General features: G+C 43.0%; 2 protein-coding genes across 4 annotated transcripts; one reads left to right on the top strand and one right to left on the bottom strand.

The window, feature by feature from the left end:
* Window positions 1-27: 27 nt before the first annotated feature.
* STYK1 (serine/threonine/tyrosine kinase 1) lies at window positions 28-17501 on the bottom strand. 3 transcript variants are annotated; one of them, XM_032687455.1, is made up of 12 exons: window positions 17206-17501; window positions 11679-11997; window positions 9479-9603; window positions 6713-6817; window positions 5701-5847; window positions 4637-4885; window positions 4161-4342; window positions 2864-2947; window positions 2390-2598; window positions 2226-2266; window positions 1245-1341; window positions 28-421 (listed from the first exon to the last, which is right to left on the bottom strand). In XM_032687455.1, the coding sequence occupies exons 4-12, from the start codon at window positions 6777-6779 to the stop codon at window positions 217-219; spliced, it is 1281 nt and encodes a 426-aa protein (XP_032543346.1). In that variant the 5' UTR covers window positions 6780-6817; window positions 9479-9603; window positions 11679-11997; window positions 17206-17501; the 3' UTR covers window positions 28-216. The 3 variants fall into 3 exon arrangements, with proteins under 3 accessions (XP_032543346.1, XP_032543345.1, XP_032543347.1); XM_032687454.1 differs by lacking the exon at window positions 9479-9603 and having other exon boundaries at window positions 17206-17499; XM_032687456.1 differs by lacking the exon at window positions 9479-9603 and having other exon boundaries at window positions 11679-11944; window positions 17206-17288.
* Window positions 17383-20372, top strand: SYCE3 (synaptonemal complex central element protein 3). The gene is made up of 3 exons (XM_032687461.1): window positions 17383-17443; window positions 18389-18497; window positions 19597-20372. The coding sequence occupies exons 2-3, from the start codon at window positions 18389-18391 to the stop codon at window positions 19755-19757; spliced, it is 270 nt and encodes an 89-aa protein (XP_032543352.1). The 5' UTR covers window positions 17383-17443; the 3' UTR covers window positions 19758-20372.
* Window positions 20373-21499: the final 1127 nt, after the last annotated feature.

Here is a 21499-nt window from a genome sequence, read left to right on the forward strand (position 1 = left end):
TCTCCCAAATGACCACTGGCAGAATGATATCAACACGTTGATTTAATAACAATGCTAATAGCTTGTTGTGTCTGGCCCGGAGGAGAGATTTGAGATATAAAAACAGATCTGAAAAACAAAGGGATCCCTTCCAACACACACACACCTCACGCTGAGCTTGCAAAATATTTAGGAAGGGAAAACTCAAGTGACTTCACCAGCACGTGGAAGGGCCCTTCAGAGGATGGTGTATTCCCTCACTACACTGTGCACATCAACACCTGCAATATCAGCATAGAGTTCAGGCACCACTGGCTCAGGCACCTGCAGAACTGTGTGGCCATTGCTGCTCTTCACAGCTGTTTCCAGGGACCAGAGGAGCTGTGCTGGAGAAGGCCTGTTAGCTGCATCCCACTGCCAGCAGGACTTCATGATGCTGTACCTGTAAGATGGAGAAGCAGGGAAAACACTGGGAATGAGAAGCAACCAACACCAAGTTTTACTACAGCCAAGTCATCTCACATTTAAAACGTCCAGAGAACTCCCCCTTTTCCTCCTCCATGTGAAGTTCTTTCAGTGACCCTTCTCCTCCTGCCAAATCCTTAGTTTGAATGGGTTCTTTATTCATCAGTATCAGTGATACACCAAATTCAGCTCCTCACACCACAGAGAGTCACATCTGTACTAAGATTTTCAGAGGCAGCCACATAATAATGCATGGGTGTGCAGTTGTTTGCCAGGATGTCAACTGGGATTGTGGGAAATGGGAAGAATATTGTCTGGCATCCCTTTTTGAAACAGCATGATGGAAGAAAAAAACTCTGAATATTAAAAGAAATTATGTCCTCATACAAAGGAAATGTGCTTTAGATCTTCCCTGTGGATGCTGTGCTCATTTCAGGGAATATCCCACCACTTAGAGGAGAAAGATTACTCCAGAGTAGTCCTGCACCTTGCAAGGAAGCAGTGGAGCAACAAAATGCAAAGAACAAGTATAATTTTCACAAGAGGGAAACAGAAACAAGTGGGATTTTCAAAAGAAGGAAACAAAAACAAGTATAATTTTCAAAAGAAGAAAAGAAAGGTTTTGGCCATCAAGGGTTTCATGCAGAAGAACCCAGTGAGGAGATGTGGCAGACATGAGAACAAGTCTCCTCAGCTTAGTCCAGACTTAGAGATTTGGGGTAAGATCTGGTTTTCCATGTCTCACTTCCATTCAGCTCTGCAGTTCTCCTGTTCAATCACCTACAAAGCAAGGGGCTTACATGGCTTGCTGGCACAGTGAGGGCTGCTTCATGATGTTCTGTCTCTGCAGGTGTGATAAGATGTCAGGAGGTGGTACCTCAGGATACGGTGGAGCACCTGGAAGGACAAAAGGAGTAACAGTAGAACAACTCAGTGGCAATGGTTGCAGATAACAGCTGCTGTGCAAGCTCCTGTGCAACAGAAGGATCGTGTCATCTGGATAATATGACCTCTGAAGAAAGGCTGAAAGAAACTGCAGCTATTTAAGCTTAACAAGCCAAGATGAGAGACAGAGATATTTGATTTCAAGTATAGGGAGAATATTCCACAAGGAGGATTCCGTGTTCAAGATGGGTGAAACATATAAACAACAAATTAAACTTCACCGGGAAAAAAAAATCTAGTTCATACAGTAGGAAAAAATTCCTGTCAGGGGGATGAAGTACTAGAATAGAATATTTTACCTGTTCTGAAAGACTTCTAAGAAGAAAACAGAAGTTAAAGTGACACAGTATAGCTGATCCCATTAAGGGGCAGATGGCTGGATGAACTCAATGTGTTCTGGCCTCTCACAGCCTGTTTTCCTCTGATAAGAAAACATTTTCCTCTTATAAATAACATGTAGAGAAACTGCCTTTGTTGAAAGTGAAATGTTTTGGAGGAATGTGCTGCCTTGGGTGGAGGTCTGTTGGGATTTTGACTTACCTGATTTTGAACTGACTTTTTCAGTTGTTGTTCTGAAACAACAACTTCGATATGGAAAATGAAAATCCTGAAAATGAAAATCCCTTCCCTACCAAGATCCAGGTTTTTTTCTCTACCGCAATTCAGACTGACAGAAAGCTCTAAAGGAATTGTCAAGACTTTGCAAGTTGGAAAAAAAAACAGGGTGCTTATTTAAGTGGCCCAACCTTACATGCTGAAATTTGAGATTTTGGGTCTTGTTAATTTGCTGCTTCCTTAAATTATTTTTTTTTTTAATTATCACAAAACCTCCTTACCTAATGTAATCATTTCATACAGTAGAATTCCAAAAGACCATCTGCAAGGGAAGAAAACAAAGCAATGTGGAGCGACTGGATACGCCTTTGGGACATGAAAATTATAAATAAAGGAGTGAAAGAGACAGGTCTGACAGACTTCTAGTCCAAAAATTAAACCCTACACGTCTGCCTTGATGCTGGGGGGCTTCCTCAGGAGCCTCTCTGGGGCCTGCCACTTGACTGGCACACCCCGTGTGACCGAGGTGGCACCACGAGAGTGGGTTTCATAGGCCAGACCCAAACCACAGAGCTTGGCAGAGAAGTTGGGATGGAGGAGGATGTTCCTGGCAGCAATATCACCATGGAACAGCTGCTTCTCTTCAAGGTAAGCCTGGGAAGTTGGAAAAGAAAGAAAACCATGAGCATTTTAAATTATATCAATTTAGTTGATATAAATTTTCACTCAGTTCAAGCTTGTCTTCCACACTGTGGAGTAGAGGGATATACTCACCAACCTCAAGCAAGCACAGTGGGCTCTGTTTTAACAAAGCACACATTCTCAGTGCTTAGGCCAAGAAGACTTAGGCCACTGTGAAGATTTGTGTTGCAATCAAGCAAGAAGGAAAAAAAAATGCAGTAAATGGGAGCAGACTTACCAGGGCTGCTGCAACCTGCTGTCCAACTTCATAAACTTGCCTCTCAGTGAAGTCATAGGGGATCCCATCCATTGCCATTACATCCTAGAGACAAATTTGTTTGGTTCCAACAAGTGACATAGCAGTAGGACAGTGGGGAATGCTTCCTTCTAACCTCATAAAACGAGTACTATCTAATCTTGTGCTCCCCCATGTAATTTCACAGTTGGTCATAAATTGACTGAAATGCAGAATCCCAGAATGTGCTGAGTTGGAAGGGATCTCTCAGGATCACCAAGTCCAATCCTGGCCCTGCACAGGACACCCCAACAATGCCTGAGAGCATTGTCCAAACATCTCTTGAACTTAGACAGCCTTGGTGCTGTGCTCACTGCCCTGGGGAGCCTGTTCAGTGCCCAACCACCCTCTGTGTGAAAAACTTTTCCTGATATCCAATCTAAACCTCCCCTGATATCTGGGTTGTTTTTTTCAGCACAGTTAACATTTCCTATGGACGCATATTTTCATACTATCAGATCTCATACTTTCAGATTTTCATTCCTCATCAGCAATGGGCAGATATGGAGCCATCATTTACATATGTGAAACTAAGATTGCTTTTCCACCTATGCATCATTTCATTTTTAGCCATGCTGAATTTCATTTGTTCTTTTTATTGGCCAGTCTCTCAGACTTGGAATATCCTTCTGCAATTCCTCTGGGTCAGCCCTTGCCTTTACTGGCTGGAATCATCAGCAACCATCATGACCTCACTGTCATCCCATTTTCTAGGTTATTAATACATGCAACAATCAGCACCAGCTCCTAGACAGTTGAGCTCCCTCCAGTGAAAGTACCAACCTTTCATTCTTATATTCTATTTCTTCCCTTTTAATCAACTGGTTATCATTTAATGACCTTCTCCCTGGTGTTGTAACTGCTCTGTTTCCTTAAAAGCATTTGGAGTGGGACATTATTTCAAACTTTGCAGATTCAGGCACCTGTATCAATTCTCACTCTAATTCCAGTGCCTGCTCTACCTTCCAAGGAGGTCCAATGGTCTGCAAAGCTGGACTTGGCTTTACAGAACTGTGTCAGCTTCTCCAAACTACAGAATATCAATGGAGAAACCCCCAAATTCTATTCTAGTTTAGACCTGTGTGGAACTTCTCTGGGAGATGGAAATAGTTTGAACTGATAGAGAGGGATGCATGGAGAGATGAAAAGAATCATCTCTGACTGATGGACTATGGCTTATGGGTAAATATGCACCTAAGGAATTTAAGAAGCTGTTCTGTCATCACTTCTTTCGACTCACCTTCCGACACGTCCACAGAAACGTCAGCAGGTCACCAAGAGACATGTCTTCCATGATCATATAAAGTGGGAGTTTGTCTACACAACATCCAACCAGCTCAACCAGGTTCTCATGACGGCCAAGATCTTGATGGAATTTAATCCTTCCCAGGAAATCCTTTACTTCCTGGGGACTGCCCAGGCCTGAAAGAACAAAAACAAACAAACAGAACAAATGAAAAGTACAACAAACAAACCAAACCCACACACAAAAACCAAACAACAACAAAACCAAACAGCAGCAGCAAAGAACAGGGTGAGTAGCTTAAAATCAAGACGGTTGGGAATCTTTAATCCTACCAAGACATTCCCACAAAAACACCATTCTGACTGGCTGACATGATACTGAACACAGCTTGTTCTTGCCCAGTAGTGATGGCAAAGTTCTGCCCAGCATCAGAGATCTGTCCCACGGGGGATCCTGACCACGTGCCTCACCTTGTAAGGCTTTCAGCACCACAGTCCTAGTCTTCCCAGAGCTCCCGGTTTCCAGCTGTGCTCTGTAGATGCTCCCACGGCCACCCTGTTTTATCAGCTGGAAGGTGCCTGGCAGGAGTTTCTCTCGTGGTATCTGCAGTTCCTTCAGAGTCAGGGATGCAGATTTTAGCAGGCTCTCCACGGATGTCTCACTCAGCTGCATGCAGCCATTCTCTGTTGAGCAGGATTCCTGCTGGTTCTTTTTCTTCACTGACAAAAGCAAATACAGATGATGCACAAAAACAGGAAGACGAACTCTTGCAAAAGGGTGGCAATGCTCACCCTTCTATCCTCTTTAATTTTTGCTCCATAGAATTTTGGAAATCAGGACAAAGTAAGGAGCTGTTATTGTACCTTACTTACCCTGGCCCCTGAAAAGGAGAAGGAATTTATCTCCCACTCTATTTGATGAAAGGCAGAATTAGTCTGGAAATTTCTTCTATATTTAACTACATAAACTTTCTAGATCAGACACATTTGTACTTCATTCCTCTGTGCTCAAGCAATGACCCTTTTCTTTTATTACCAGCTCTTAGCTGCTCTGAAAGGGACATGCACGGGGTGTTCCCACAAAGGCCTTATCTTTATTCTCAATTATTTCCCTTAATATGGGTTTAAGAGGCCCCTACATACCCCAAAGCCCTACATACAGTTCAAAACTGTATATTCATTTCCACACAGCAACACTTTGCACCAAGAAAGCTTTCTTTACCCCCTCACCAGTTCATGTTGTCTCCATAGGAAGTGGGAGAAAGCAGCTTGAAATTACATTTCTTAAATGACAGCACAAAAAATGGATTAACTAGGTGTGATCTACATCAAAATTACTGCCATTGGTAATTAATTATGTAAACCCCTCCTTGCAGTAGCCTCTAGAAGGCTGTTAATGAGTACACCTCACAGCTCTCACGTGTATGTTAAACAGCCTATATGACATGGTGCTTTAGATTTTCTCAGATCCATCCATACTGCTGCTATCCACACCCTGGTTCAACCAACCTCTGGTTGAAAGCCCTGGTTTTTACCTTGGGTTCCAGATGGTGGAGGGGGTTGCTCCTGCTTTGCTCTCAAGCCTCGACAGTGGAGCCAAAGGATCACAGTGAGCACGATGACAAAAGACCCCACAAGGAGAACCGGGACAACGATCACTTCAGGCTGATATTCACGCACAACTGCCAGCAGGGAAAGCAAATGGAAAGCCAAGCAATAAGTGGTAACAATCCATCTCAGTAACTGAATTTCAACCCCAAGAGCAACGTGTTGCAACCTGTGCTCCTTGGAAGAGCACCTGGACACTGTTAGTGCTGCCACCCTCTTGTTCAAAACTGCCTGGAATCCCTTATTCAGATGCCTGAATGGAATTGTAGCCATTTGTAAGCACTATCCACCACTGAAACAGAGCCAGCACTGGCAGAGGGATAGCAGGGAGTGGGAAGGGCTGGACATTGCTAAGCCATCACAAATACACATGCAACTCCAGCTCCAGCTCCTTCCATTAAAATTACACGGAGCATTTTAAAGGAAACAAGGTGTGGGCACCTGCTTTGGGGTTTGACTGGAAGACATTGCAGTTAACAAGGCTTGTGAAGGGAACTATCTTAGGTCCCCAGATTTTGAGATGGTGCTATTTTTGCACAGGCCAAGACCATATTTCAGTTCCCAAAGATGCCAGAAAGTCATGAAATCAAAATCTCCCAACACTGGACCTTTGGGAAGCTGCAGGGAACCTTTAATGACTATTGCACGTCTAATTCAAAGTAGAAATTCTCTAAAATAGCTAAAATTATGTGAGGTGAATCCTGCCACAAAGGCTGCATCCCCATAAAAGTTTCTCCCCTGAGACACACTGAAAGCTCAATCCCAGCCTTCTGTGTGGGATGGGATGCAGGTGGAAGAGGGGAAAGGGCTTGGTCCACTTTTTAGCAAAGGTGGACTCCCTGCTCAGCATGTGAAAGCTTTGCTATTATAAAGGTTAATAAGCTTTATTATTAAACTATTAATAAGCTTTATTATTACAAAGGAATCTGGGAATCTTACCACACAGCTTGTCATTGCTGCTGCATTCCAGGAGCATTCGTGTGAACCTCTTCACATCCCCTGGCATGTTCAGCTACAAGCAAGGAGGTCTCCAACCTCTGCCTTCTGCACAGAGACAAGGAATAATAACAAAATTTATTAGGAGAAAGGATGATTATGAAGCAACAAATGAACTGGATATGCAGCTTTCTACCCCTTCACTAATCATAATAATCTTTACTGAGCACTGAAGCTGTGATAGGGACAGTCTGTGTGGTGCTGCACTGACCATCAGAGGACCTGGACTACTATTTCTAAATTGCAAAAATCCATGTAGTGAATAGTTTGATGACTGACAGAAAGGCAAGGCATGTACATATAGTCACTGCTGCTTATAAACACTGCCAAAAACTTAAGACATAACAGCTTCACACACAGAATCCTCCAGAACATTTCATAGGCATTGTGACTTATCCCGCAAGTAATTATTTTGGGCTATGAGTTTAAGGCAATTAACCTCAATGGCAAATGTTAATGACAATATATGGCATTGGGTTTATGGAATTCGGTGATGGAACATTAAACAGAGTTTGTTCTCATGCTTAAAATTAACAAGTGAAATTGTGCTGTATCAGTTGCACAACAGAGGCAGTGGACAGAGGAAAATGGAATATATCTCTGCTTTAAGATGTCACAAAAAGTCTCTTTCCTTTTTTTATTTAATTGGATTGGATTGATAATGCCAGCAAATTCAGCTGGTTCCAACCTATAACATATACACACACATACAAACTCTTTCACTCTCACATACACAGAGACAAGAAAGACACATCTGAACAGACACAGAGAAACAGACTTTAGGACCATTAGCCAGCAATCAATGTATATAATCTGAGTCATAAACAGTCCAAGCTCCAAGTTTGATTAGAGAAGCCCATTTCCACTCCATGTGTCCCATCGCCTTGTAAAGCTCAGGAAGCAGGAACAGAACCTGTACTCAATAAGATAATTCTGAGGTGCCTTTCAGTGCTGCTTTTCAGGCTGAGACTAAATGAATTCTCACACTTGGGCTTTTTCTGCAGCTTACTGGTCTAACAGTAACATTACTGCAGTTCTTACATTCCTATGCTCACAACAAGAATTGTAACTCAGAAATCCAACTGTAGCTCAGAAATCCACAGAATTTATACATTTAATACATTTTGCAGTGTACCAGTAGGGGACACATGAAAGTTGTGTGGAACTAACACATGGCAGGAATCACATCAAGAGTGCTCAGTTACTTATTTTATTATATGAAGACAGTTTGTCAGTGCCAAGCCAGGATAAAGGGGACAAAAACACCTCAAAAGGTTCAAATTCAGACTTTGCATTAGAGAATTGGTGCAATTGCAAGTAAGAGCCAGCTGGTTCCACTGGGGTTTTTTAGTACTCTTTTACCTACACCGAATTCCACTCCCTGGAATTCACAGCATCACAGAGTCGTTAAGGTTGGAAAAGACCTCTTGGATCAGCAAGTCCAACAGCCAAGCCAGCACCACCACCATGTTCACCATTAAACTATGTCCCCAAGTGGCACAGCACATGTGGGTTTGAACATTTTCAGTTGTGGGGGCTGCTTAAACCAGTTCAGGAAGCCCAAACATTGAAGGTGAATGCAGCTGAGCTGAATTAAGTGCTCAGCAATGCCAAAAGAAGGGATTACCTCTTCCCTCTGCTTTCTTCTCACTCCTTGTTTTGCTCCCAGCTGTGCAACTGATAACATGGTAAACTGATCCAAACCACTAACCCAGCAGGAAAAATTCACTGTTTCTTTTGCCATGGTGGTTTCCTGCCCTTTTAGTGGTGGTGAATGGCTAATTCATCTGAAGCTGCACTGTGAGACCATTCCCACACAGATCCACAGGCACTGCGTGCCAGCATAACCCTTACTATGATTTATAGAGCCCCCTGTCATTCACTCCCACATGTAAACTGTCCCCTTAGCACTGACAGAAGCATTCACTGGATCAGAAAGGTGATCTGCCCTAAAATAATCTATTTTCTCTCACATTTTATGTCCTTAAAGTTCTCATCAGGCTCAATTCATGCTATTTAAAGTGCCGGGACTAAGAGTTAAGAAGCCTGAGTGACAAATACGGTGGTGAAGACTGAAAAGAAATAGAAATATCAAGTCTTCCATGTCCATGGAATATATGGGAACAGACAGCTGGAATGCTGCACACACAGAAGCTGCCTCCTGCTTGCTCCTGCCATGCTCAGGAAAATAAGCTGTACCTAATCACAGTAAGTAAGACAGCTTTGCCACTGAACATGTCTGACCTGTGAACTAACAGCAGTTGCCACCATCAGTGCAAATGTGTAAATCCTTGAGCAATGATTAGCTACTCTGCTCAAAGAAACAGCTGGCTAATTTAATATGACAAAAATAAAGGCCAAGACTCATTTGGATCTTCATTTAAAACGTGCTATGGGCTGATATGGAATTAATGCAGTTACGTCTCCAGACTTCCTATCCCACATTAACTGCACACCACTTTATTATAAAAGTATTCTTACACTTGTCCATGCACTGATTGTGAGGACCAACTGGAATATAACTAAGGAACAGCTGAACAGCTCCCCACTTCAGTCCAGCATATTGCCTGACTGATAAAAGACAAAATAAATCCTTTAACCACGATGCTTTCCACTTAATTTCTTGCAGTGGCAGAACCTTACTCCCAAGCTTTTTTCCAGTCACCATTTATTATTTTATTTTATTATTTTCCTCCTCTTTTACGTGACCTTTGAACACGGGCACCAGTCAAGGCTCAAGCAACTGCTCTGCAGGAGTGCAGTGTCCTCCTGGCTGAAAGGGAATTCCAGGAACCACCACGTGTGGGCTCAGGACAGCCCGGCAGCTGTGGACACTGAACGGGAGAGAAGAGGGAGAAGAAAAGCGCCATGGAGAAGCAAACAGAGTGAAATAGAGATTTCTTCCCTTGCCATGTCCCTCTTTCACTAAAAGCAGCATCCAAAGCAAATAAAAAACAAGTCTGACAGGTTTCAAGACCAACAGCTTGATGCAAAAAGCTGTGCATTTGTTAGACCACATATTCTGTCTCTTCGGCCTTCAGAAGACCTGAGGGACTGTTTCCAAGAGCCTGGCAGATCATGAGACCTTTGCAAGGTTTCCCTGGCCCATGGAGCCATCTCATCTCTCACTGCAAGCACCTGGGGGTTACCAAGCAGCACCTTCAACCGTGTTGGGGAAATGGGGAAAAAAATGGGAAATTCTGACCAGTCAGCCCAGATTATAACACACCAGAGTCACCTCTGTCCTTGTGACCAAGGATTACAAAAATGTGGCTGGTTGTACTGGTTGTACCACTCAGCTACAAAGGTTTAGTTGTACAACTCCCTTTTGAAACAGCTGGGAGCTGTTAACACCCTGTAAGAAAACAAAGTGTTTCAAAAATCACCTACAGTGACAAAAGGTTTTCTCTTGGTCTAAAATTAGAGGCAGTACTTGAACATCAAACCCAAGCCAGCTGCTACTGAAGCCCAGCAAGGGAGTGAAAGAAAATTAGGCTGACCACTTCTGAAGAGCCAGACCATGGAGAAAACAGCAAATAATGAGGTCCATGCTGCTACTGGTGCAGGTGGATCACTTAGGGCCAACTTGGCTCCTTTTCAATACAGCAGAAAAACTCAGATCATCTCACAAAAATTAATTTATTTGTGCCTTGTAAAGAATTCTAAGTACAGGAATGGTACAGAACCCGAACGGTGATCAAGACAAAAATATTTTTTCCTAATGCAGACACGGCCTGTTATGGTTTCTGAAAAATTAACGTGTATCTTAATTACACTGCCCCTGAATTAAGACCACAAAAAGTAATTGCTCAAAAGTAATCTGCAAAAATAAGTTAAAATAATAAAAAGAAAAGTTGAGGAATACATTAACCTGAAGCCCTTAGAGTTTGGGATTGAAAAGCCTAGAGGCTAAACTCCCAACAGCACAGTTTTACCTACGACTTCCTTTTGTGAAGTCAAAATTATACATTACTTTTGAAAATGTCTCCTTGCAGACTGAACTCTGATTTTGCTGGGAGCTGCTGGTACTAAGCCTGGACCAAACTCTAACACAAACTCAATACAGATATTCTGAATAAGTGTGACAGGAAAAGCTGTGACAAAATACAATAATAAAGGAGTTTATTCCAAAGGATCATGCATACATATAGCTCTTTTTGTAAAAAACCTGCTGTGTGATAAAAATATTGCATAACATCACATTGCTGCTTAATGGCTTAAGAAATGGAAGATTAATCTGCTTTCATAAATTCACAGCCACCTGAAGCTGTGTACACAACTTTAGCTTCACAGTTTCCCAAGTTTTGGATGTTTCTGGGTGGATTTAACATGGATTTTGTTTATAATTTAATTTTTGCTCATGCAAACAGGTAAACACAGGAAAATGTACAGATATCTGCACCACTTTGGATTAGAGTTCACTGCCTCACAGTCAAGCACCAGTGATGGAAGTAAAATGCTAATTAGTTCTGAATTCAGCCCTAGGCATGTATTACTTAACCAAACACTGAACATATTTATCCACACAAGCATAGCATCACCCTGCACTGTTTCAGTGAACTGAGACTAATTTTATATGAAACTTAATTACTTTGTTAATTTCTTCCTGTTTAAGAAGTGCCCATAAGCTATTTTGTTCAAATCAACCTGCGTGTAGACCTCTCTTATTTTTTCCTCAAGCCCCAATACCATCATGGTCACAGAAATTTATAAGTAACTTCAATACAAGGAGTAAGCACATATATATACAGACATACACACATATATATAGTATACACATATATCCAGAGACATCTAGACTTCATGGTACAGCTATATTCTAATTCAGGTCACATTCACGTTACTAAAAGCCTTTTTAAAAAATAAATAGTCATTAACTGCTCCTCCAGAAGTGTTTTCTCTCACTCACCTGGATTGCACCACTTCTCCTGCCCCGCAGTAGTCTTTTCCTGCTGCTGGTTCCCAGTTCGTTTGAGGCCACTCCTAACGAAGCTGATGATTACCTTGGTGTGGTTGTAATTCTTATGACTAAGTTCCTCCTTCACTGATTTTTCTGCCCCAGACCCGCCCAGCTTCAGTTCTTTTCTTCCCAAGGTCTTCTCAGCTGTCTCCCCAGGGATGTCCAACACACAGCTGACAGGCAGGGTCACACTTGCCAAACGGGTCTGCCTGCTCCTGCAGCGGGTACAGAGACAGGCAGAGTCCTCAGGCACCGACTTGGAGTGTGACTGGAAAGGCAGACAAACCCAGGTCAAGAGGGAGAGGTTTATTACATTATTATTATTAAAGGTAATAAACAGAAATCGGGCGCTTCCAGTCACAGGTTCACGTTCAGAAAAAACGGGTTCTTGGAACAGAAAATCCACATAAAACCCCTAAGACTCCACGTGCTGAAAAAGCATCAGGGACACAATCTGCAAGTGAAGAAAGAGATAAAAAGGTTAATAATATCAGAACATGCTACAAGAGACAGCAGGAACGCTGGCTTTTCTCACATTCTGCCTTGTCCCTTGGTACCCCTCCTGCTCAGGCTGGCCAGGGATTCTGCCAGCATTTTCCAGCCCTGCCATCAGCTCCGCCCTGCCCTTTCCTCACACCATCCTGAGCTCCCAGACCAGACCAGACAATATTCCTGAACTTGCCCTCTGACTTTTTCCTGCCAGGATGCCCTTGGGGTCTGTTGTGCTGTGCTGGTGCCCTCAGCAGCCGTGGGGTGTGATCTTCTCAGCATTTTAGTGCTGGGGACTTTCTTCTGCAGTCCCAGCTCTTGGCCTGCCCTCCCCTGTCACTGATGAATCCTGTGTGAGGAGTTCCAGATCCGAGTCCTGGTTAAATGAGTCTACACAAGATTATTTGCTTGCCTACTCCAGGCAGTTGTATTAAAAGAGTAAACAACTGTTGAGAGACAAAGTTCATGTCGCAGTCAACAGCAGGATGCAGGTGGCTTTGGGAAGAGGCAGAAGTTGATATGATCTCTGCCAACTGCTTCAGCAAAACTCACCTACTCCTGTTAACACTCTGGGACTGCATATAATTATGTTGTTGTGGGAAAATCTGAGTTGTGGCAGAGTCAATAACTTTAGATACCAAAAGACAGTAGCTAATTTATCCATAAGAGAGACTGCAGATGAATATACTTGTACACCAGTACATCCTAAACTTCCCTCTGGCGTTATTCTTCCAGCTGGCATTCATTACCCATATGTGCAAAATGGTGAAAACCAGGAGTAGTTTCTTCATTGCTTGATCTGTCTACAGAAGAGGGCAAAACAGTATTAGTGAAACAGTCCTGTGATGTGGACTTCCATCCCCTGAGAAACCAGGAGGGACACCTTCTAGACTGAAAATCTTCTTGAGTTCAAAACATCACTGCAGCTGCACAGTGTAGGCTCAGACTCTGGTTTCAGCATTCCTCTCATTCTGGCACTAAGTTGCATTGACTCTCTGCAGTATTTTCTCCCTGAGGGAGCAGGGGATCTGTCTTATTCTCCATCAAAAAGTGGCTAAAACACAACGGACAGTTCCTCATTTAAATGAGTTCTTTACTGAAATACGTTCCACAGGCATCTTCCCCGGGGGCACCTGGAAAAACTTATCCAGACCCCTGTTTAAAAATAGGATAAATTAAAACCTTCCTCCTTCTTTCAGTTTCTACCCCTCCCCACTGTGGAAGAGAGGGTGGGAAGGCAAAGGGTTAATATTCAGGTAAGCATGTGCAAAGCAGCAATCACTGCTGCCTTTAATTCCCCCCATCGATCTCTCTGTTGTGCTCCCAGTCTGACTGGTTGGATAAGAGATTTTAATGAGTTTAAGATTATACAGTTCAGAGTTCAGGCCTCAGAATTATATAATCTTTCTCACTCATCTACAAGCCTCTCCCCCTGTTCAGGGAAGTGACAGAAGTCATTTATTGTGCTGTGAAAAACAAACTTTTCCTGCTGTGGCTTGTATTGCCTGTGCATCCACAAAGAACACACTGCATGTTTAACTGCCTCTGTCCTGCTCTCTGCTTTTTCCTTCAACAATTATGATTAAAAACACTGAAAGGCAGCAGACTGACAGCTCTGTTAACATACCCATCCTCTTTATCTCCAAGACAGCTACAGCACACCTAGAAACCATCCAAACCACACACAGATGGGGTTCTGGGGCCAAGCAGCAATTCAACCACAAACCATTCAGTCTTTGTCCTGTGTGGGGGACAGTTAATTAAAATTAGTACAGAGGTGCTAATTTTGCAGTTCAGCTTCCAGAACTAAGCATGCTCCAAGCAACTGCTGCTGGACCAGAAAGAAACCAAACTTCAGGTGAAAGGATCCCCTTGTTAAATGTCATTGTGGTGTTCACTTTTACTTCAGTAATTTAGAGGCTGTGAGGTCTCTGACTTACTTTCACACTCTAATGTAAGACTTAAAACTGTGGCTGATGGACTGGGACTGATCTTTTGGTCAACCTAAGCCCACAGAGTGGTAAAATCCCAGAAGATAAGGAGCTTCCTCTCTTTCTTTCTTTCTTTCTTCTTCTTTCTTTCTTTCTCTCTTTTCTTTCTTTTTTCTTTCTTTTTCTTTCTTTTCTTTCCTTCCTTTTTTCCTTTCTTTCTTTCTCTCTCTCTCTTCCTCTTTAATTCATCCCTTTCTTTCTCCCTTCCTTTTTATCTTAGCCCTTCATCCAAACCACACTGCCACGTGCTGATATAGTATGTCAGGGACTCACATACCAATTTCCAAGCCAGGTGTGTAATTTACTAATAAAATTCAGTGAGTTTTTTGTGGACCCTCCGACTTTTGTCGTTCCTTTTGACCACAGGTATTTACAAACCTTGGGTGCTCCCTTCCCCTTAGGGGTGGCACATCACAAGAGGCTGAAAGGCTCTGCAAGCCAGCTATTAATCCCTGACTGGGGGAAGAATCAGAACGAATGATCTAAAAGTGAAAACAAAAAAAACCTTCCCATCATCATCCCAAGTCTCTGTTCTGCCTCATGAGCTTTGCCTCTCAAGATAGCAGGTCTTCTTAATTGAGAAAAATTAATTAGCCTATTTAATGTCTAAATTTTTTTTTCTTGAAAATGGCAATTCTAGTGTGATTTTCAGTTCATCCTTGCAGTTGTTATTTAACATTTCCAAAGGAGCAAAGCCTAGGAAGGGGTAGGAATTATATGAAAAGAAATAAAGAAAAAAAACCAGCTTCTCCATATAAAACTGAAATGACTGAATGATTATGCATCAATTTTCATCAGCCAGGTGAAGGCTCAGTAGTTTGCCAGCACTTCCTCTCTATTTAGGGGTTTGGCACTTTTTTTCTTTCTGTTAAATATATAAATTTTCCTCTTAAGTTGCTTCTCTTCACCACCACATTTTCACACTGTTCATGTTTTTCAGTGATGACCCAACAGCTCCTCCTGGCAAAACCTGACTTCTAATGACCTAAACACCCAGTAGCTGTGCCTCAGACAGCTGACAGTGAGAGTGTCTGGGGAAATAAAAGACTGTAACAACATAACAAGGATTTTACTCAACTGATTTTGAACCCCAGCAAAACTTTAGCAACAAAATGCTCATAAATTATACAGCATTCATGTAACTTGGGGGAATAAATATTTCATTTTGTTTATTTTGAAGGTGGGTTGTCACCAGTTGGCAGCAAAATGAGTGGTGATTGCAAGAGATGAGCAAGTGTGCTGCATGATGAGAATACTAATATATCAAATAATTTAAAAACAGGACAGAGTTTGCGTTGGTGGATGAAAAAGGAGAACAAGAGACAGCCCAAACCATTTAAGGTTTGGATATTGATCTGGAATGGGACGTGATTTGGGGCATGGACAATTCAGGGAAGGTAATTCCTTGTATCAGCAAACTCTTCTCAAACTTTGAGTCTTGTTGCTCATTCTCCAGAAAATTTCTAACTTGATTTTGCCTAGTCCTGCAAACATCTTCTCCAATATTTTTTTTTTTTTACAAAGGCAAAGATAACAGAATCTTAGAACAGTTTAGGAGAGGGTCTTCAAAGACCATCCAGCTCCAACCCCTCTGCCGTGGGCAGGGACAACTTCCACTATCCCAGGTTGCTCAGAGCTCCATCCAGCCTGACCCTGAACCCTTCCAGGGATGAGGCAGCCACAGCTTCTCTGGCCAACCTGTGCCAGGGCCTCACCATCCTCACTGTGAAGTATTTCTTCCTTATATCTCATCTAAACCAACTCTCTTCTGCTGTAAAGCTGTCTCTCCTTGTCCTGTCACTGCAGGCCCCAAAGTCTCTCTCCATCGTGCTGGCAGGGAGATAATGTTACCAAAAATCCTCGGGAAGAAATGAAACTCTCCAACTCCACCTTTTAAGCATTAGTGAGCCAGGTATTACTTGATTCTGGCCAGAGACATGCAGCGAATCATTCCAGCCACGTGTGGCCCTTTGAAGACTTTTCACGTTTATACACTTTAGCAAACAAAGCAATTGACATTTATTGTTTCTAAGTTATACAGTTCTCTCCATTTGATTAGTATTCTATCCTTTATTGGCTAATTTGGTCTGCATTCTTTGGTCCTCTTATCATTCTTCCTCAGACAAGTCTCCAACTCGCGGGCTGTAATATCTTTGTTAATCAATCCCCTCTGCATCCTCTGGTTGCTCCAACATGGACCATAAATTTAAGATCCCAGATGTCCAGCCCTCAATTCCCTCAAGCTTTATTTATTGAAGCTCATCAGAGCCAGCCCAGAGAAACTCAAAAGCTTCGGTTGTTTTAGAGATCGCACCAACAGGAGCCTGTGGAAAAGAAACCCAGCCACCCGCTATCATTAGCTAAAAATTTAAGAAAATATTGAGGAAAGTTATGTCATTTCCAACAGGGCATCCACAGCTCCTCGCGGCAATCTGTTCCAGCGCCCCACCACCCTCACTGTGAAGCATTTATTATTATCTAACCTAAACAGATCCTAAAACTGCTGCTCCCTGTGCTGCCACTGCAGCCCCCGCTCTGAAGCCTCTCCCCATCACGTAGGCGGGGAGGTAAAGACTCCTGAGGGAAGAAGCAGGAGAACAGCTTGCAAACTTTAAAGGGACAAGATGCAACTTCTCGGTTGCTTTCAGGAAAAACCCTTGAAACCGCAACCAAGTGTCGCCGCGGTTTCGCTGCCCGGCCGTGCCGCGGGGCTGGCGGCGATGGGGGGCGGCTGAGGGGCCGTGACGCGGCTCGGAGCCGGCTGCGCTGCAAGGGGGGCTGGGGTGGGCATCGAGCCGGCACAGGGAGCCGCGACACGGGGCCGGGACACAGCCCGGGCACGGAGCCGGGACACAGCCCGGGCACGGAGCCGGGACACAGCTCGGGCACGGAGCCGGGGCACAGCCCGGGCATGGAGCCGGGGCACAGCCCGGGAACGGAGCCGCGGAGCGCCACACCGCCCTCCCTTCCCCTCCGCGGGCCGCCCGCCTCCTCACCCTGTGCTCGTGAAACACAGAATCAAGCGCGCGCGGCGGCGCCGCCGACAGCACCGGACGGGCCCGGCTGATGGGCGGGTTGTTGGTGTCCCGTCGCCGCCCGCTCCGGTCCCGCCCCGGGTGAGGCGGGGCGGCCGCGGCTCCGCCCGGGCCCGTGAGGGGGGCGGTGACCGGGGTGGGTCGGGCTCGTCCCCGGCCTCGCCGGGCGATCGAAGCGTGTCCGGAGTGTGTGGTAAAGGCAGGGGGTTGTGGTTTGTAAGATCTCTGGCTTAAAGAGCTCACCGGCGCGCAGTTACGCCATGGGAGTGGTTGTGTGAAGCGGCGCCCGAGCGCCCCAGCGTCTGTGAGGTTTGGCACCGCTTGAAAACGCTGTGGGGCCACTGCAAACAGTCCATTGCAAACAGTCCAATGCGTCCCTTCCACCTTTAGTGGCAGTAAAAAAACAGAAAACACCCCTCACACAATGAGTTTCTGACAAAAACTGTGCCTGCTATGTGATGTATGTAGTTACTGCAGTGAACCTCTTCCATCTCCTCCGTCACGGTTCCATCCCATCCGTCGGTGGTTTTCAGAGAATTAAATTAAAGGCAATGCTTTGTGTCGCGCTGTCGGCTCTAAAACTACGTTTGGTTTTGCCCCGAGCGTTTTTACGTCCTGAAATTTCACTCCCTACAACTTAAAGGTCAGGAAATCGTAAGCACTCAAACGCGGTGACAGAACTGAAGTGTATTTACTTACCTGGCTGGAGCCCGCAAGGGTGAAATACTGGTTATAAATGGGGATTTTACAACTCACTGAAAATTAGGAATTGCCCCTGGCCAGAGTATCTGGGAGAGAAGCTTGAAGACAACTGTAACGGGGTGACAGAGGAAGTTTTCTAATGAAGTGTTTGACACAGTGATCCTTGTCATTACTGACACCAAAAATCTTTATCTGACACAAACAACAGCATATTTGAGTATAATTCTTTCTACTTAAATTAATTTCAAAATGGATGGAAAATAATATGCAGCATACAGGTGACGGCCAGTAACTTCAAGGTCAGATTCCTGCTGAATTCACATGTACATTCAAAATGTATACACCTTTTTTTTTTTTATTATTTAGTGCAATGTTACTTTCAGCTGTGAAAATAACTCACTTTAGAGTAAAATAAAGTACAAAATTCCTGGTTTCCTTGTAGATGGCTGAAGCAGAACCTCAGGAAGAAAACTGTGAAAACTCAATAGAGACAATGGAGAAGTGCAACAGCGACTTAGAAAAACTTCTGGAGGAAATGGAAAAAATAACAGGTACAGATCTTTATTAAGAATTATACAGATTTGTCTACTAGAGTGAAGACACTGAAGGTTTATTATTTATATTTATTCTGTAAACTTCCTTGTGGTAGAAATGTAAGTGGAAACAATCACCATCAACTAACGCCCTAATGTTCTTAATTGTGAAAAAGCATGTAAATAAAAGTTTCAGGTGGCTCAGAATTAAAAATCAATAGGTAATGGATGCTTAGTTAAAAACAGAAATACTACTAAGGTATTTAATGTACCAGTATTAAAACTTAGTATGTAAAATGAGACTTAATTCTGAAAAACATTGGGATAGGTACATAGCACCTCTCAGGTTTAATTCCTCAGCTACAATAAAGACTCCTCTGCAAATTTAATCTTAGTCCTGTTTGTACAGAGAGGACTGCATATTGCTCCCCATGCTCTGCAACATTTCCATCAGAAACTGTGTGCTGCTATCAAGAACTGTTAATTAAACTTTTTGTAAATAAACAATTCATGAGTGCCATTGCAAACTACAGTCACTTCTGGGTAAAACAAAAGGGCAGGTATGGCTTAAGTGCTAAAACTATTTGCTCACCTTTATCAGATATACTCATTATTTCAAAATCAATTTCGCTATTTAAGTTACTCATTATTTGAAGATCAAGATTTCATTGTTTAGGTTATTATTAAAACCTTTTCTCTCGCTGTTGCAGTCTCTTTGATCTTAGTCTTCCTCACCTAACAGGAGCCTCCTGGCCTAACTGGTCTGGAGAGAGGATTCCTTATATAATATTCACGTATTTTAAACCAGTCTGTTGAACCTTTCTATTTGATTGCCTGGTTTGTTGTAATTTTTAGGTGACATGTGTATTAGTGAAATTATTTCATCATTTACATCACTGTGTTTCCGTCATGAAGCATTTTGAGACATTTATAAGGAAGTAATACTGACCAGCCTCCTTAACCTTGAGTTATTACTACAGGCAGTTTCCACTTTATTTTGCAGCAAAGCCTTCCCTGACTGATAGATAATTCACGTCCTTTTTTCGTTTATTGAATCAGCCCCTGCTTTTTTTTTAAGCGAAAATTCCTGGCTTAGTGCTGTCTGTTGGGTTTGCAGTTCGTGCAGCCTGGATGACCTACGGCATCGTAACCATCCACACCAACCCAGACCTGGCCAGCTCCATGAAGCACCTGGAAGACGCCTTCCTGAGGTGCAAAGAACAGGTGGGGAGGAGGTGGCAAGAGGTGCTAAAGGAATCCAAAGGTGAAGAGGAATAAACTGAATTCTCTCACGCCGGCAGAGCCTTGGGAAATCGCTCCGTTTATTTGCCAGCCACGGAGGTTTCACAGCCACTGCGGAAAAGGGATTGGCTTTCACCGTGCTAAGAACTTATAAGTAAACATCTGGGGAAGTATTTAATGAGATTACACAGATATATTTAAGGTAACAGTGCCTATTTCTGTGGGGCCCATCAGTAACCCCTGCAGTGTTTGCACACACCAGTCACACGCCTTCTGTGCCTTTCCTCCTGGAAGTTCACACTCGCTTCATCCTCAGTGTAACTGGAATTCTCTGAGACCTGAGCACACTGGGGGGGGGAGCAGGGCTGGTGTAGTGGACCATCCCCATGCCTTTCAAGGAAAACTGAGGAATTACTTACTTTTCCAAATGAAAAACAGGTGACGCTCTAGACTGAGTTAGTCGGATGTACGATTGCCATCTAGGTGTTCAGTTCCAGAGTTTCATTATTCAGGTAGCTCATCTGTAGGTGTTCCATTTTGTTTCACTGGATTTTTAACCATTTCTTTGAACTGGTTTTCCCAGAAAGATTGTTCTTCTCAAATCTTCTGAAGGGTAGCATGACTTATTTAAGTAAAATTTTTTTACCATTATAGACTGCAGTCTGTGTAGTGGGATTGCTGCAGAAACCAAACCAAGTTATAAAACATGTTTTCCTCTACATATTCCTACTGTGCAAATATAAAAAAAGGACAAAAAAATATTACTTTTTAAGTGGATTGAGAGCACCACCTCGTGGCTTGCAGTTGTACATAAATATTTAATCTGAGATGGAAGTCAGTGCAACAAGTTTTAAGGAGGATCTTCCCTTGCATTCAAATCTGTCTCTTTTAACTAGAAAGTAAGCACCATGTAGCAAGTATCTCCACCTCCCTTGAAGAGGTAATGACTGAAATCCCATCTAAATGATCTATCAAAAGTTTGCTTGATTTTTAGACTATGTATATTTTGACATGGGTTGGTCCCACAGAATGTTTATCCACTGAAGTGAAAAACAAATAATTTATTTTTTTTTAATGCTACCAAATATTTCTAGAGGTACAAATGGTAAGGAACAAACTTTGAACTCTGCTCTTGACTTTCCAGATAGGTTTTCACTGCAACCAAAGGAGGGCAAACTGGCAGAGTAACACAAGGAAACTCACACTTTGATTCATCTCTGGAGGGTTTTTAATGCCATGTTGTCACTTTGGTACCTTTCACTACATTGCTTTCACTCCTTAATTCTGTATTAAAAAATTATCTCAGAAAGGCTCAAGAAGAGTAGCTGTTTTAGCTTTTTGCATAAATTCAAAATTTCAGTGCAGTCATTTTTCCTGAAATGTGATTTTAGCCATGGATTGAGTTCTGCTGGTAACTAGAAAAACTCTCCTCAGGGAGTTAAATAGTGGCTAAAGAGGACACATGGCATCTTCCCAGCTATAGAAATAGGGAGAATTTCTATATTCCAGGACAAATACACACTAGTTAGAGCAGGTTGGTCTAGTGACTGTTTAAGCTCACATGCCAAATTTGGGATACATCCTATGGTTGTGAAATTGCTGGGATTTTACACACAGTTTGTTGTATACACCAACTCTACACAGAATAGTTTAAAGAGAGAAGGGCAAGACTCAGAAGACAACTGTTAACAGCACTTCCAAATCATGGACAAAAATGTGAGTATTGTATAATGTAAGTGAAAAGAATTGGCTACACCAACACAATGAGCAGAAAGCCC

Source organism: Chiroxiphia lanceolata, chromosome 5 (assembly GCF_009829145.1).
Source record: "Chiroxiphia lanceolata isolate bChiLan1 chromosome 5, bChiLan1.pri, whole genome shotgun sequence".
NCBI classification, from domain to species: Eukaryota; Metazoa; Chordata; class Aves; order Passeriformes; family Pipridae; genus Chiroxiphia; species Chiroxiphia lanceolata.